The 19,207-nt window shown below is 32.2% G+C and overlaps 1 protein-coding gene across 1 annotated transcript; it reads left to right on the forward strand.

Annotated features, from left to right (window-relative positions):
• Window positions 1–10,860: 10,860 nt before the first annotated feature.
• On the forward strand, window positions 10,861–11,373 carry LOC147805932 (uncharacterized). Its single transcript, XM_087149481.1, has one exon. It carries the CDS (start codon window positions 10,861–10,863, stop codon window positions 11,371–11,373), a length of 513 nt encoding a protein of 170 aa, XP_087005607.1.
• Window positions 11,374–19,207: the final 7,834 nt, after the last annotated feature.

Raw genomic sequence — 19,207 nt, forward strand, 5'->3', positions numbered from 1 at the left:
CTTCAGAAAATAGAAAACCTTTACGATGGCCGGTAGCTAGGCGGGAGATGGTAGAACGGTAGAAATGGCGAGAACCTGGGTACCAGCCGCGAAGCGGCTTCAACCCATTCATCGAAATTTGAGTAGTTCTGAGATGTTGCTTCAGTCACTCAGGAATCTGAAAAGAAAAAGAAAAAAGTGATCACAGCAAGCTGTGATCATTCGTGAAAAAGACAAAGTCCTAGATGTTGGGTTAGGCTTGGACATCGGAGAGGAGTGATTGTAGCATTGTCACTAGTTCAGCATTTTGAAGGAGCTCTTGCATCTCTTTATAGATGAGGAGTAGTCTAGTAGCCTTGTTAGTGATGTTTGTCGGTCTCTTCCCTTCGGATTTCTTTGGTCGCTCACTGCATCCAGTGAAGCAGGCAGGATGGAGGTGGCAGGAGATGGTGGTGCAGACTCTCCTTTCAAAGGGAAGGGTCAAAGAAGTTCCAGGCTAATTTCCCTTATACCAATGGTGGGGGGGGGGAAATCAACCAGTCTCTGAGAATCTGGGATTTCTTCAGGGAGTAAAGTTCAAGATAGGTAAGATCAGAAGAGGTAGGGTGCTGTGGGCTGCAACCCTCTTTAACTAGGCTGTCATACTTTTCTCATTAATAAAAACCGTTTCTGTGAGATTTAACATACCAATGGTGAAAAAAAATTTATTTCTCAGTTTTTGCATCCAAGAAAATATTTATTCAAATACAAAAATAATCGTGTATGTTGTTTATTTCATTTTTGTTGTATTTTGTGAATATAATTTAGCGTATCAGAAATTTTCTCGAAGAAATTCTTCGGTTTTCATTTTGAACGAACACACAAATTTTAAATGTAAATATCTATTATCTGGTGGTTGCTGCAGACAAACCTCAATTTTCTTATTGAATATTTTGTGTTCTACTATGTAAGACCAACCTTTTTAAAGTTTTATATCTTAACAATCTGTTGCACATTAATTGTTTAATACATAGGTACACATTAAAGTTACTGTAGCCCGAATTTTCTAATATGCAATTAAATATTTTTAAAAATCTATTTCTTATTTTAATTTGTTAATTCAATACTTTTGTTTTCTACAACTTGATAAAAATCTGACAATAATATTTAATGTTCCTTCAAACATAAGTTGCGGCCCGCCATTTGATTTGTGTTTTTAATTGCGGCCCCCGGCCTCATGTTAGTTGGAAACCCCTGCTCTAGGCCATTCGCAGCAAGGGTTCTTTTAGCAACATCTGCGTATGATTTGGGAGTTTTGTTTTTAGCTTTCACTTTGATTACTTCATTCAGGGTTCTCTCTGTCTGCTTCCTGCTGGAGACCCTTTGTATATGCGAGCCACTCTGAATAGTCAGTAGCAATTCTCACGAGATTCGCCACGAATATCATATTCATTTCTTTGCCTGAGTGCTTTTCCATGAATCGAAAAAGGAACTCTAGATGGAAGATAGCTGACTGCCCATTCCTTCTGAGATTCCTCATAAGAGTCTTTAAGAACCTCCGGCTCTGAATCATCGCCGCTCTCTATTGCTCCAATTTCAAAAGACGCAACAGTTAAAACCAGGGAGTATATAATTAAAACATTTTTAAAAAGATTCTATGAAATACAGTGCCCTAACTAGGTTTACTTTGAGATGACACGATTGTTTGATAGTGTAACTAATTTCAAATCTGAATAGTTCAAATACAAAAACATTAGACATCATAAAAACTTTTTTATCATAGACGTCATGAATTTAACAGCAATAATACTACAATATGATGACTCTAGTTTCCTTGACTATTAGAGCATATTACATCACATCATGTCCAATAAATAACAGTGTTAAGAGCACTAAAGGTACTCCGCATTACCCCACTTTCCCCTGAACTTAAAAATTACGTATTAAAACTCAGCAATAATTCAAAACTTGACAAACTGTGCGTTTTCAAACAAGATAGGTGATGTAATTTCGAGATAAAGTGTTAAAAAGTGATAAAAAAATATCTGATTTCCTGTCGCTACTAAATTAAAGATAAAATTTTATTGTTGTGCTGATATTTTGAAGTAGCCTAACAGTGATAAAAAAACTTATTTGTTTACATTTGCTGTTTTTATTTCTCGCGTTTAAGAGAATATTTTATAAGGATGGAAAACTACCAATCATGTTTCATGAATCTAGGGACTATTATTCTAATTATTTTTTTTAAAAAATAAATAAATAATTATAATTATTTTTTGAAAATAAAAAATTAGCAGATATCGTGTAACTGTAATAATATATTGAACTAGCTCACACATATTCGATGACAAAATTTGAGTCCTCAAATTTTATTTTATTCTATAAAGAATTAAGATTTTATGGGCACATTATTTATAATTTCTTGTGAGACTTTTCTTTACTTTGATCAATAACCGTTTCACTCACCTTTTTCTACGCAACTTTTTCTGACAACACTTTTTTAAAAATTCTTTTCAAAGTTTTCCTTTTTTTATTCGTTTGACGATACTATTTTTAAATAGCCTGTCTGTATGATGCGCATATTCGAGACTTTCAATTCTAGGAAGTGTTGTTCGATCAAAATTGTACTGGGCTGCCACTAAACAACAATTTGGATGGCTGAATCGAAGCCCGCTAATATCACATTCTCACCCTTTGATTGAGCTTAGTATTGCTCTTACCATTAGTGTCTACAGAGGTGACTACGCCTGAGAAAAATTTTTCAAAGTTGGTTGCATGGTTAGTTGGGCAAATAAGGGAATTCTTGCAATCTGATACAAATGATGACAACATAATTCTATTCCACTCAAATAACGCTAAATACTTACCTTGACTGTAGATCTGGTTTGGATGCTAATATCACATTAGGGCTACACTAATGAGATGTTATGGACGGTCTGGATTTTTCCTTAATGGTGATCTTACGACAATAATGGCGCATGGACATACTACAATATAACAAATTTAGATCCGAAGGCAAATGGGAGTAGTAATAACCTGGCGCAAAATTAATAAACAATAAGTTACACCTCCCTATGGGGAATGTATTATTGTTTTTCTTTTGCAAGTTCAGAAAGGTAGGAAATGCATCGTATTCATATCACCTATGATTTTCAATGTAAAGTATCATTGCCCGGTGTTCTTAACACAGTTTTTACTGAACACTTTTTATTTTTACACAGTTATTTATTTTTTTCCCCCCAAAATTTCCTACTTTGATTCTTTTAAAGTAAAGCGACATCGTCCTGAATAAACTTCGCCGATAACTTAACGTATTCTTTTACTATGTACGTACTTACTTATATTCTTTACGCTTAAGTTTTTTTTTTTAAGTGTAAGGATCATTATTCGATATTTTCTGTAGTGACATTTTTTCTATTCTAAGTTGTGTAAAATTTGCAACTACCTCTGGGCCAAAAAACTAATCATACCAACTGCTGAAGAAAAATGAATGATTATAATATTATGAAATAAAAATTAATAGAAAATTAGGCAAACTCGTGAGGTCGAAATGCTTCAAAATTTATTCTATTATTAGAAATATAATATTTTATTTTCGATTTCTAAATTCTGAATTTCGCTCTGCTGTATCTGTTTCAGGAAAGATGCCGACATGCTTCCTCGACCTTTCTCCATCTGCAAATACGTGGAACAGTCTATTCCCCATAGAAAGGCAACTTGGAATTGAAGAATTAGCGCTGCATGCTTGCTGTTTAAAAATTTTGCTGCCCGGCTTCCTCCGACACGCTTCCCAACCACTCAACCGGCGTTGTTTCTTTCCGACAATGAAACTACAACGGACATTCCATTCCAATGGATTATGACTACCGATACATGACTACCGATAGGTACCGAAACACGATAGGAGAATGTGCAATACGAATAGACACCAAGAGACACATAGTTAACACGACCATGGCAGACGAAGATTAAATCCATCAACTGGCACTTTGACTGCTAGAACAAAATATAAATGAGGAGATTATTTGAAGAACGTAATTAGTCTTTTTTTTTAAAATTTAATAAGAAAAAATAAGATGCATATGTTAACGAACCATATTTTTTCTTTTGAGAATAACTTTAATGAAAATGTGAGTTCTTAAATTAATATGAATTAATACTTGCAGTCGACACCTGCATCGATAAACTAATACTTGTAGTAGAATTTTTAAGTGTTTTCAAAATGTTGCTAAACATGTTCTTTCATTTAATTCATCAATTACAGTGGATCAAATGTTGAACAGTTTCAAATATCAAAAACATTGTTTTGAATGAGACAGTAACAATAACTACTAGTTTTGAAAGAAAACAGTAACTTTCATGTCAACATACGTCATGTGAGACATGCGAGATACAAATCTTCCTTCTCGTTTTGCTTAATAGGAGAAAAAGATTTAGATTTCCCTTGTTCCTAACCTAAAACACAATCTTTCATTTTATTTTTATACAAATTCCATGTCATATAATCGAAATACAAGTCGTTTTTCTCCTATGGGTTGTTGGTCAAAATAATCGTATGGAACTCTATTAAATCATAAACAGAATAATAGAATCTACTAGAATGAATAATGCATTAGGATTAAATCGTTGGGTTTATTTTGGATTCAGTAGTAAACTGAATTTATGGCTAATTTATTCTGAATAATGTTAGAATCCAACTCTAGAAATTTCGCTAGTTTGTGCTTCATGCGTGGAAGTTTTTTTGCCATTGAAGTCTGTGCAGTGGCAAACAATTTTTAGGGTTATTGGTAAATTGATTAGAGAATTAATGAATTATTTTGGTTAACAGACTCGATACGAGATCTACCAAACTTGAATTAACATTCCTTGGTCTTTGAAAAATGACAAAGCTCTGAAAAACTCTTAAAAAAGTTAATTTTGGTTTTAAAAAAATTCGACACCTCTTACAGACTCTTCAAAAATAGGAAATCTTAATGCAAAGATAAAAACAATTTTTTTAAAAGACAAAAAACCTTTTCAAAAGAAATGCTATATGGCTATATCATTGTTAATCACAGTATCCTCATATTTTTGATCTCAATCCAGAAAACAAGGCAATTCTTTAGTTGTTCCAAACTCAATATTTCCTGAAAAATTCTTTTTAGTTTCAAAGCTTTAACAATAAATAAAAATCCATATACCGTCAGTCTTCGTGAAAATGATGCTATCATTTAGAGCGAAAGTCGATTATTTTCAAAATAAATTCCCAGTCAAAATTATTCGTGAAACCAAATATCTAAGAATTTCACAAATACTAACTTTATTTGTTTATTTTGTGATCTTGTCTTTGATGAAACTAACTTGTTTTTATTGATAAAACAAACTAAAATCTTGAAATTCTAAGAACACGATAATTTTAATAAAGCTTGAATCTTATAAATTAGTATAAATTGGGGTTTTAGGACTTGTAATGCTATAAATATTTTTTCCCTTTTTTATTTTTCATTTTTTTATACAGGATTTTATGTGACTTACTGAAAACTATAGGAATTCAACGAAGACACTGGATCAAAAAAATCACCTTTTATTCGCTACTATTAATACGGGTTAGACTTTTACCAGCACAATAAAAAAATTGTACGTGCTTTTCGTACGTGCGAATTTTTATATGTGTCTCTAGTCTTTTACTATCTTTCTGAAATATTTCAGTGACATTTCATTAACGACAATTAATGAACCGAAAAATTTTGCTTTAAATCTTCACAAAGAATCCTTTAAATGCACGAAAAACTGTGACATTACAAAACATAGGTTAATACTAAAAAATGAATACCGGTGTTAGTCAGTTTAATTGCAATAACAATGATCTACTATCTCTAAAATGAATAGGGAGCCACCAGTTCTTTCTTTTCTTATTTCTAAATATATATTTCTTGGAATTCCAAAACTACCCAGATTCTAAAAAGAGGTTAACTTTTATCCACTAGTATAAAATGGGGTAATGGAACTAGCAGTAGCATTAAATAATTTATTAGAAATCTCGATTTCTAATCGAATGCCGTTACTAAGCTACCTTATTGATTTCCTCTTGTTTTGTTCCATGTGAAATTGAATGAATGTAACGATGACCTATATATCCGACACCTCAAGACCGATCCTTTTCATTTTTTTTAACCCTTAAATAAATGGCGAACTTCACTTCAACAAAAATATCAATCAGCAGCGTTTCTTTCTTTCTTTTTTGATAGTTATTGATGATATGATGATTCTATGAAATTAAATAGTGCCGCAAATCGATCCATCTTTCGATGTATTAAAGAATCGTAAGGGCCGCCAACGCTGTTTCGGGAGTTCAAATTAAAGTTACATTTTGTTTGCAAAAACTATACAACTTGGAATTATGAAGGTATGCTGAAAAATGTTGAGAGATTGCGATGGAATAAAAAAAAATATTATCAATTAGTTCGAGAATCATTTACTGGTTAAGTTGTTAGAAGAAATACCGAAACCAGGCAGCAACTTGAAACATGTCGACTTTCATTTACATTAGCCTATCTTTGAAGTCAATGAAGTTTTTTATTCAAGTAGTTCGATAATTATTTACTTTTAAACTAGGTATAAGAAATACAAAGCGGGCCGCTTTATAGACAGCAGGAATGCAACTACTGAGTTTAAATTTAGCATGATGATAGTATCTAATCAAGAAAAGAAAAAAAAAGAATTTATAAAATAATAACGAATTATTAACGAGGAAAGCTAGTTTAAAGACGACAAAACATGTTTGATTGCTAGAAGAGTATGTATTTACTAAGATGTAAGCTAATATACTGCTTAAATGCTCCCTAATATATTTTAAAATTACTTCAAAATTTCCAACATGCATGCTAACTAGTTTTTAAATTTTCTGTATGTTTGAAAACTGGCATCAAAATTTCCAGTATGATCCATATTGGTTTTAAAATTTATAGTATGATAACATACTGGTTTTAAGCTTTACAGTATAGTACTATGGTTATACTGGTTCTAGTATCATTTTTACTGGTTTTTCTAACCTTTTCCAATAGGGGAAAGGACCATATTTGTTTATGAACTTAACACAGAGTGTTTTTTTTTTTCTTCGTTTTTTCGTTGAAATTTTTTTTTCGTTGCAATTCATTCGAAAATTAATTATTATTATTATTTTATTTATTATTATTTTATTTATTATTATTTTATTTATTTTTATTTTTATTTATTTTTATCTTTATTTATTTTTATTTATTTTTTAATTTTTTTATTTATGTTGCATTTTGCTTTACTGCGGAAAAACGATCAGTTCTTTTTCGTGAAACTAACTTGAAATCACGATGGTAAGAAATACTGGGAGTTAAACGGAATTTTAAAAAAAATTTAAGATTCAACAGTTAGTTCGAGAATCACAGTTACACTTGTTGGGAAAAAATACCATGTTTGATCGATCTGTAACTCGCTGAAATGCAACTACTGAGTTCTTCGTCGTGCTGAACGAACCATTTTAATTTGTGAACTTAACGCAACTTTTGTTTGAAAATTCCAATTTTGTTCCAAAGTTATAGCAAATATAAGTGCTTTTACACATAATATTTTTTTTTCTTTAAATATTTACAATTTATCCAGCGTTATAAAAAATTTATTTTTCCTTCATGTAGTCTTTGTTTATTTACTTTATTAGCTCGCGTTTGAGCAAACGTCAATCAAAATTAGAGAGTATATGTTACCAGATATAAATCTAAATATAAATTTTTAAAAATAAAAGAATATAATAAATAGCGATAAAAAACCATTGAATTGTTATAACTTTAGTTAACGAGTAAAATTACTTCTCACTGATTTCTTAAGTTAAATTTTTATTTCTACATAGAGATGATTATTTTTCAAATCTAGGTAATTTATGGTCTATTTCGTTATGATTAACATATTAACAGAATGTTCTTACATAAAGCTACAATAATTGTACATTTTGAAAACAAAATGTTCTGTTTTTATGGAAAATATTGACGTTTAAGAAAGAAAAAAAAATCTATGATGAACGAGAAGTAGTTATAGGAGTTGGTGAGCTACACCTCCGAGTAATCTTAATTAATATTACCATAGCACCACTTGCATTAAGTATTCAAAGAACAAGAACATATAAATTTACCGATGCTTAGCAATACTTTTTTTTTTCATATAAACTGCTGTTTGTAGAAAATGCAACACCATGAAAGAATCATCAGAATCAAATGAAATTTAATGCAGAAACGACTTGTACTGATACAAATAAATGATGAAATTTTCAAAACAAAAGAAACAAATTAAGAGTCCGAAATCAGTATTTGGTGCAGCCACCACGCGCTGCAATAAGTGCTGCTATACGACGTGGCATGGAGTCAAACAGATGTTGAATATCTGCTTGAGGAAGAGAATTCCATATCGCTTGTATGCGCAACCAAAGTTCGTCTTTGGAAACTGCAGGACGCGGATCACGAGTGAGACGCCGACCAACCATATCCCACACGTGCTCAATAGGCGACATATCCGGCGAATAAGCAGGCCAAGGAAGAAGTTGCATGCGTTGTGCTGAACAGAAGTCTCTAACAGTCCGCGCAACATGTGGGCGTGCATTATCCTGCTGAAAGATAGCTCCAGGGATGCCTTGAAGGAAAGGAACGACTTCGGGCTGTAGCACTTCACGGACGTATCTGTTGCTATTGAGATTACCCTCAATTCGTATCAAATTGGATCGTCCATGATACGAAATCGCACCCCAGACCATAACTCCGGGTGTTCGACCACTATGTCGTTCAATAATACACTCAGGAAGGCAGCGTTGACCGGCATAACGTCTAACACGAACACGGCCATCATGGGTCCACAAATTGAAGCGTGATTCATCTGAAAAGACAACTTGGTGCCAATCAGCTCGCCAGTCTCTGTGCTCAAGAGCCCACTGCCGACGCAGCCGTCGATGATCCGCCGTGAGGGGAATCCTGTATAATGGCACCCTTGCACGCAATCCACGGCGCAGCAGACGACGACGAATTGACGAAGCCGACAATTGTACACCTGTAGCAGTAGACCAATGTGCTGCCAGCTGCCTGGAGGAAGCTGTGCGATCATTCACCGCCATGCGGAGCAGGTGTTGATCATCGCGCTCTGACGTCACCTTCTGTCGTCCAGTGCCTGTTTTTCGAGTTGTTCGGTGCTCGTCGGTCCACTGCTTCCAAACTCGCATCACTGTGGAACTGTTCCGCTGCATACGAGCTGCTATTGCGCGATAGGAAAATCCTCCTTCTCGAAGGCCGATTATCCTCCCTCGTTCAAACTCCGTAAGTTGCTTGAATTTCTTATTCTTCCGTCGTGGAGGCATACTCAGGTCTCACTAAACGTTTGCCACTAACAAATAATCATAGACTATTTTCAACGTCCCGCTACAGCACTTTATTTATACGCTTTCAGCATCAATTCAGAGGGCGCTGCGCGCGCCACGCACGCGCGATGGCTCTGAAACTTTATTAATTTGCATAATATCCTATAATTGACATTTGCTGCGAATTTCATTTGATTCTGATGATTCCTTCATGGTGTTGCATTTTCTACAAACAGCAGTTTATATATATATGAAAAAAATTATTAATTCGTACCGGTCAGAGATATCAAAAAACGTGACGAACATCGTTAATCGTTAAAAGAAAATTAGTCAATCGTAAAAAGAATAAAAAAAGAGGTCATCTAAAGTTTCATTTTGTAATTTTCATTATAAATTATGTAATTTTCATTTTAACATTTATTGTAATTTTCGAAATTCGATTTGTACGAACGATTTGTTTAAATAAATGATACGAGTTAGTTTTGGTGGTTACCTTAATTTGAATGTCTTTATTAATTAATGTTGCGATTGGATTTTCCCTCTAACTGAATTGCTATTGCGAGACTTTTCAAGAGGTTTAAATTTTTCTCGTAAATATCAGTTCCACGAATCCGAGCCAGTCTAGTGTTCCTAATTTCTACCCCGAGACACCTATTCCTCAATTACTTTTGGCTTAAGTGCACAATTGTGCACACAGGTACACAACTGTACTTAATGCTCTTGCCATTATTTGCTACATTTAATCGATCATGTTGTAAGGAGCATGTACGCAAGCTAATATCCTAGTTATTATTATTATAGTAGACGAAACTTGTTATTTATAATTCATTAACTTATTTACACAAAAAAAGCATAAGTGTTTTGTTTTCATGAACTAGCCATTATTTAGAAAACACGATATCAATATAATATAATTATAAAAAATTTTAGTTTTAAATTTTTGACTATGTCTACTTCCCAAAAAACAAATCGAGATAATATTTCAAACAATTAGGTACTTGCGACTCAAGAAGAAGTAATTATGCCTAAATATTGCATTTAAATAAATTTAATTGGATACCTCTCAACGGTATCAAGCGTGTGTGTCTAACCTGATAGGCTTCTGAATTAACAAATGCCTCGATTTACCTACGATGACGTCACTTACAGGCATCCAATTATATAATAGTACTTTTTTGTTGCTGTTCAATGGTTGATGTTTCCATGTTGATTTTGCTTTTTCAGTCACGATTCGAAAAGATTCCAATGCAATGGAAATGCTTAGTCAGACAGTCATGTGCAGTCAGAAAGAAGATGGAAGACGGGTTATAGCTTACTTCCGTGAACTGCTGGGTATTATTAAGAGTTCTTCAGCCCTCTAACACTTTAATTTTTAGCCCCCTCTGTAATTCAGCAAATCCAATGAATAGACACCATCTCCGTTGATGTGCATCACTTTGCGGGGATTCTGAGACAGCACTTTACTGGCGTGCTTAAGAACTTTTAAGGCAATGTCTTCGGTCACTACTTTTAATTGTATTTTACTTTTATATTTACACCAACTAGATATCAATGATATGGGTAAGAAAAACATACCTGACACAGTACTAAAAATAAATGCATTATGCATGCCACAAGAGCAATACCCTGAACCAGAATGGACGAGAGTGCACACTGACGGCTCAAAAATACAAGACAGCACCGGAGCAGGAGTACACAGTAAGCTCTTTTCTCACAGCGCCCCTGTGGGATACTATATGTCAAATTTTGATGCAGAGATCTTCGCTATATCGATAGCTCTGGACAACCTTAAGAATAAGATCAATTACTTCACTAAAGCAGTAATCCTTGTCGACTCTAAGGCAGCTATCCAGGCAGTTGCCATAAACCATGATTCAGATACTCAGACTGTTTCAGAAATTAGAGATAATTTGATTTTTCTCGAGAATGCCAACAAAATTATTATGTTCCAGTGGATCCCTTCGCATTTGGGAATCAATGGCAATAAAAAGGCAGACCAAGTAGCCAAGAAAGGGACACTCGAACCACAATGTAATAAACCGATTCCACCAGGCTCCCTCAAAAAATAATTTTCCGTGAAACTTATGGCCGACCTAAAGCGCAACCAAGCAGTAAAATCCACCGGAAAACCCTGGGCTAACATCCAAAACAGAGAAATTCTGTCACAGTCCTCGTAAGAAGGCTGTGGCAAACTTCAGACTCTCAACAGGCCATGACTGATTGGCAGAGCACCTCAACAGAATAAGTGCGCTTCCATCTAGTGAGTGCCAAATCTACAATTCGGGAGCCATGAGCTCAGACCACTTGCTTGTATGACCCTTACTGGACAAACAATCTCAAGAGCGAGGTGATCTCTGTAAATCTGTAAACTTTACTGGGATGCCAGAGATCACATGAACTCTCTGTAAAGACTACTCCTCATTCTTCATTGTATATATATTTTTTTTACTTTAATTTTATCTTTGTGTTCTTTTTGTGTTTATATGCGTTTGTCATGCGTTTTCTTTGTTTGTTAATGTAATTTTGTTCCTTTTTACTCCCTGTTTATGCCCACTTAAAGCTGAACATTGTATATGAATTAATATTTCCAATAAAGCCATATGTAACAACAACTTTAATATTTACTATTGTTCTTGTATCACTTCTTGTATATTTGTTCATGCCTTGTCATTGCAAATAAAAGCAAAATATAACAACAAAAATTTATTGCAAACAATCGGGGTTTCATCAAATTAACTACGTCATCTAACCGGTATTAAAATTGCTTAGTACATAAAAATGAGATGATGATGCCTGTTAAATGTACCTTATTTTAGCCAGCAATTGTCTGACAATAACAACAAAAAGAAATAGAAAAAAATACACTTTGTTATGAATTACGAAAAGTAAACTACTTATCTTCTTCAGCCTCGTAGATTGGACATCTAAATTGGGTGTGCAGATGAACAAAAATCTGTATATCACAGTTAAATTTAGATTTGTCATGATTATTCAATGTAAAATTCTCTGGCATATCCATTGTGATAATGCAAATGATTGATACTCTTTATTGATCATTTCCGTGAAATACTATATTTTTGAAATTCTACTAAAATTGCTACAATATAATGTTAAAATTCGTTGTTAAAATTATTATGCAATTTTTAATTGACTTTTAATAAATTCGGATTCGGCTTACGTTTTTGGTGATATAACAAATTTGCTGCAACAAGATGATAAATTAAATTTTATTTCCGTTGTAGTAAAACCATATTGCCATGCAAAATACGTTGAAGAAGAATTAACTTACCCGAGATTAGCGTTGAAATTTTGTACATCTTTAATTCTATCAGAAATTGGTTAAAAACAGATTATTAAAAGAAGATTTAAAAACTTTGAAAAAATAGCACTTATCATTCCTTCAAAATAAAGCCTCTAACTAAAATATAGTTTGGAAGATAATTTTTTAATTATTATTTTTAAACTATTCTTCAGCGTTATCATATTTTTCCTCCTCTCTTACACTGGCGTTAAATTTTATCAAAACCACTAATAATTTTTGATAGCTTCATAAATTAATAAAAGTATTCATAAGTTGGAAGGCATATTTTATTTCAAATATACATGAGGAATGGAATAATATTTATTCTATTGCCCTTATGCATAGCGTTCAAGTTCAAGTTTATTTGCGCATTACGACATCGGTGAAAAACCTGAAGTATATTTTATGTAATTTTTTTCTTACGGTGAAGACAATATTATATGCTCCACTGATCCCATATCGCTGACAGCAAACGCCAAACGATAACTCTCCTTTACTTCTACTTTCACTTCTTTTAGGACAATAAAATTCTGAAAACGAACGATTTTAGCAATCATTTCCTTGTTTGCATTTTAGAAGAATTTTGCCAACAGAGTGGTGATAAGTGCGAAGATTATAGCTGAGTCCTGCATCGTTGGCGTAAAGCTATGCAGCACATTTTTACACTTCGTTGGATATCAAAAAAAGAGAAAATCATGGGTGAAAAAAGAAATTCTAAAATCTTCACGCTGAGGTAGCTCGAATGAAGGAAAATTTATTGCTCCGTAACACAGTAGCGTTATCATTCTTTAAGTGGAATGATATATACGTATTTTTTTTCGGTTGTAAATGAATTGAAAGCTTGATTTTGATTCGACAAAAGTAAAGTTCTGATCTATAAGTTATATCTGCTGATCGGCAAAGGGATTATTTTATCACGTCGCCATTTTGTAACACTCTTAAGCAAGTAACTAGCTGATTATTTTTAGAGATATTTGTTATCAGTGAGAGCAATCGAATCTTTTATTTAAAAAGATATTAACCTCTTGAAACTAAAGATAGGAGTTTTTTTTTTGCCGATTAATGAGAAATTTGGGATAGTTATGACCTTTTCTTAAGTAAAAACAACAAAAAATGAAAGTTTTCAGCTAAAAGTTTTCATAAGAAAGACGTAAAAGATCTTTAAACTATCATTGGAAGAAAGATCATAAAGCGAGAAATTCGGAGACAAAACCTTTTGTGCTGTAATCAAAATAAAAGGGGAAAAATTGTAGCTAGGAAAATGTATTATAGCCTTATCTATATGAAAAACGATATACATTATGTGAAATTGTAAACACAAATCCATGAAACTGTGTTTTTCAATCTGGGTAAAAGTGTACTTGAATTTATGTTCCTCCATCCTTATTAATTTTGTTAGATGTTTTAGAATTTATTTTACTATCAAAGACATATTTTCAAATTTAGTTTATAGTGCTCGTGGTTTTTTTTAAAAAATAGATAATTTTTTACGATTAATGAAAAAATTATTAAAAAGTATATAATATTAGTATATATATGATTCCCACATTTACTTCTTCCGAGGAAAAAGCACTATCGGATCATTAGTGAGGAAAATAGGATTAAAAGCAACAAAACCTGATTGATTGCCGGAGAAATCAAACAGGAAAAGTGGAAGAAGCACCTCCAAGTTTCACCAGGAAATTGAAACTGATTTTCATGTTTTTCATCCTGCTTTTTTCACACTATTTCCTGATTCAATACAATTCAGTAACCTTTTTTTTTTTTTCCTTACTGAAATATAAATTTCTACTTTTTAATGAACATACTTTATTTACTTTAATTATACTACGAACTCTAAAAATATATATTAAGTGCAGTTATCACAGGGCATCTTGTATATCTAAATTGTCATCACTTTTTAAATGGCAATATCAGAAAATAATTATAACCAGTAGAGCAATGGTGAGAGATGAAATGATAAAATTCCTTTTAAATAATTACTGCATTCGAATTTGTAACTCGTATTTACCAAAAAAAAAAAAAATTCCTTTAATATGAAAAATGCATGCGGGTGTAATTTCCCTTGTTAAAAAAATATCCGTAATTGCACCTTTGCATGATTAGAAATATTAGGTTAATTTAAGGTTAATTTTCTTATTAAAATATCAAAATTAAAAAATAATTAGTAAGAAAAATGCACATGATATTTGGGTACCTGAAAAACAAAGTAAATGTACTCGCATAATAAAACTAACACTTCACACTTGCTTTTTAATATTGATGACAGATGATTATATAATGTCCTGCAATGGTGATAGATGTAATTATAAAATTTCCTCAAAATAATTTATTCGGAACTTCAAAAATTATTCAATTTTATCAAATGAATTATTTTACTCGTATCATTTATCCTTGCTGCGATTCAATAAGTTACTCTTATTTAACAGAAAAAAATATACTTTAAATAAAAAAAAAACCAACGCAGTGAAACACAATTGTTAACAAAAACGTCACAATGCGTGAATCAGCGTATGGGGCAGAATTTAAGAAACGTAATATGTGGCCTGCTCGTTAAATACTAATATACGACTAACTGAATAATGCAAAGCCTTAAAAAGAATGACTCTACATTAAAAGGTCTATTTTTGTATGTCACTGTACTTAAGAAACTTTATTGTCTATTTATCGCCTTCAACATTCAGGTGTCGCAGCCAATCAAAATTTATAAAACGATATTTGATCCTATCATTAACAGCGCAATGTATTTGTGAAGGAACCACTGGAGAGCTTTAATAAGATGATATTTCTTAGGTTTTTTTTCTTCTTTTTTTTTCTTTTTTTTTTCAACGAATTAGTATACAATGTCAGCAACAAGAAGGGAGTGAGTGGGTCAAGGATATATTCGGAAAGATGAATAGTGCGCGATGAACCATAACTGTTTTTGTGTAATAAGGACGAAATAATTGCTCCAATGAAGATTGAGATACGAAAATAGAGAGAAAGGGAGCATCGTATAACTGAAGCATTGATATTAAAAATTGTTATCAATAGGAGAAATTATTTTGATTTAATAAAACTTTGGCTACATTGAAACAAATCATGCCATACAGGAATTCTTAAGACTTATTTTACTGTGGACAAAAAATTTATCACAATGTTTGAAAAGTGGAGAAAAATTTTAAAGTACACACATTGCAAGCAGGGCATTTAAAACTGCGAAGCGAATCACGACTACAAATTGCGTTGCAAATTCAATAATAGAGATATTTAATAAGGTTTGTCTTATGTTAACCATAAAGCTAACTTCATTGTCTACCCCAGTGTTTCCCAAAGTGTGGTACGCGTACCCCCAGGGGTACGGTAACAGTTTAGCAGGGGTACGCTTTCTTATGCGAAATACCTTGCAACAAACGAGAATTTCAAAAAATTTTATTTAAAAATAAAGCTAGCCGTGAAAATTTACGATTACGTATTTTTCTATTGGCTATTTCTTGCAGAGTTAACAGTTAATAACTAGTAGTGTCAAAAAATTTTATTTAAAAATAATAGTAATTTCAAAAAATTTTATTTAAAAATAAAGCTAGCCATGAAAATTTACTATTACGTATTTTTCTATTGGCTATTTCTTGCAAAGTTGACAGTTAATAACTAGTGGTGTCAACAGCCAGTTGTGATTTTTAACTTTGGTGCAATTGTTTTAATCACAGCAAAAACGATATCATCCTTCTCACTGATGCAAATAAGCTTATTAACAAAATTTTGTACCAAAAAAGAAAAATAAGCATATGTTTAAAAAAAATATATTAATTTTTTTATTAGTGGTACACAGCGTTACGAAAAATTTAGAAAGGGTACACAAAACTCACAAGTTTGGGAAACACTGGTCTACCCCTGACCAATGATGCGATTTGGTGGGAAATTTTCGCACATGCGCTGATAAGCTCCAATAGCGTTTATTATAGAGAAAAACAGTGAAAACTAAACCTCGAATACTATTTTTTAGCATGCATCCTCCATCTACATCTAAAACTTTTCATTCTGTAAAAAGGTGTTTATAATAAGGCCTATAATTGATAAAGAGGTTGAAAGTTCAGCAAAATAAATAAAAATAATAATAATAATAATTTCTCGCTTAGAACTGTCCATAAAAGACATGAATTTTTGTGGAGTTGGGGTAAGGGATCATTTCAGACTTGCCATCATCAGCATCTCTACTCCTAATCTGAAACATGCGAATAAAAATCAACCATTTATTCTTTTCACTCGACCTTGTTGCGCAATTTTAAATTATTAGAAAAATTCATTTCTCTTAAATTTCTGCGTCAGACATTGTTTATAACAAATATTTCTTCTTCCATCTTTTATTTCATCAGATAGTTCTTAGCAAATATCTCCTCTTCCGTCTTTTTCTGCCTCAAATGTAATTTCTTTCAAATCGTTCATTTATATTCCCTTTTTTGTCCCTGAATCAGATAGTTCTTAGCGAATTGTTCTACTTTCTTCTTTTGTTTCTGCCTCAGGTATATTTTGTAACGAATCATATTTCTTTTCCCCTTTGTTTCTGCCTCAGATAGTTTTTAGCGAATTGTTCTACTATATTCTTTTGTTTCTGCCTCAGACATATTTTGTTGCGAATCATTCTTCTTTCCTCCAATGTTTCTGCTTCAGATAGTTAGAATCGAATTGTGAAATTTCGTTCCTTTGATTCTGCCTCAGACATGGTTTGTAAGGAATCATTCTTCTTCTCTCTTTTGTTTCTGCCTCAGATATAATTTCTGGCAAATCGTTTTTTTTCCCCCACTTATGATTTTGCCCAAGACTTTTCACTTTTATCACGAAAGATTGTAAAATTTTTAACTTCCTAATTGCATAGAAAATTAATTAACAACAAATATATATGACATTGTTAAAGGCACAAAAACGTTCCACACAATTTTTTATTCTTTTGGTTTTCATCAAAAAATTTTTAAAATATTTAACTCCTTAAATCAGGGGTTGCCAAACTTTTTTGATCATCGACCCCTACATAATTTTTCGAAATCTCCATCGATCCCCATAAAAGTAATTTTCTGTTAATTAAAATAAAACTCTATTAGATACTGCGTTTGTACATTTATTTTATGATTTTGAACATTTATTAAAGTAATAGTACATAGTGTAACAATAGTTTTATGAAAAATATATTAATGTTGAAATATAAATACCTTAATATTTATGAAATAATAAGTAATTACAAGTAAGTAGAAATAATAAGTAAAGTAACTACGGATTTATTGCTTCTTAATCAATGACATAGGTGTGCCTGGTGTTTTTTTTTTTTTTTTTCCTGCAAGGTTCGTTATATTGGGTTCAAAATTGGTCAATTTTAATCTTAAATCCCCTCGAAACTCCACATTTAATTTATTTCTGTTCTTAGTTAAGATTGAATTTACGTGACTGAAACCGGCTTCAACCATATAGGAACTTGGAAATGCTATCATAAATGGCTGAACTATTTCGTAAAGTCTTACATATTTTTGCATTATATTTATATTTGTCCAAAATTTGCTTATTGTTAAATTTTTAAAAAGTGTCTTTGCCTCAAATCCCCATAATAATTCAGCAAGCTCATCTTGCAGGTTGATACCCACGTTTTCAATTTGAGCAGAAAATGGCACAATAAGCCAATCAGCGATGTCAATGTTTTCCAAATCAACAAAACGCAGTTTAAAATCATCACTCAATTTTTGAAGATTACCTGTATATATTTCTAAGTCTTCTTTTATTTCTAATAGGCACATATCTGAAAAATACTGATAATCTTTCGACCAATCGACCCTTCCGGTTCGGATCGACCCCCTGGTTCAGATCGACCCCCGCTTATGTTAAATAGACCCCTGGGAGTCTATATAGACCACTTTGGCGACCTCTGCCTTAAATAAAAGGAAAAAAGATTACAAGTATGTAAAACAATATTAAGAGATACACAAACGTGCGGCATTAAAACATTTCTACAATACTTTCTTCACAATTTTTTTTAATGCTTTATGTTCTCCTTTTTTAATGTTCTCTGAGTGAAAGTTCAGGTTTTTTATGAACTTTTAGTTTAAAACTTTCTGGCAAAAAAGAAGTGCCTTCCCCAATGGGAGAGTAGTGCCTCACAGAAAAATTTCCACGCAGTTGTATCCAGGAATTCAAGGCTTGGCAGGTCAAACCTCTCAGTCAGAGAAAAATTAGTTAACAATATTAAAAGGAATAACTATGCTCAATTTTTATATATTTTCATTTCTCGAAAACTTGTAACAATGTTTAATCTTTCAAGTAAATGGAAAATCACAATATCAATCACTAAACAAGCATATTTGGAAAAACTCAAAAACTTTAGAATGAGCTTCAATAAGCTTTAAAATGTTTCAATATTTTTTTCATAAAAATGGTTAAATCTTAAAGCTTTAGTGACTAAGAGTAGGCATTGCACAGCAAAAATGGCACAAAAACGCCCAAAATTAAATATATATTTTTTATTTTTCCTAACAAAAAATTTTAAAAATGTCCAACCCTTTACGTGAATCAAAAGTCAATTAAAAAGCGTATAATAAAAAATAATATTAAAAAGTACAAAACTATTTCTATTTTAATCC

The sequence above is a fragment of the Parasteatoda tepidariorum genome, chromosome 8, assembly GCF_982258835.1.
Source record: "Parasteatoda tepidariorum strain Cologne lab strain chromosome 8, Ptep-v5.0, whole genome shotgun sequence".
Lineage (NCBI taxonomy): Eukaryota > Metazoa > Arthropoda > Arachnida > Araneae > Theridiidae > Parasteatoda > Parasteatoda tepidariorum.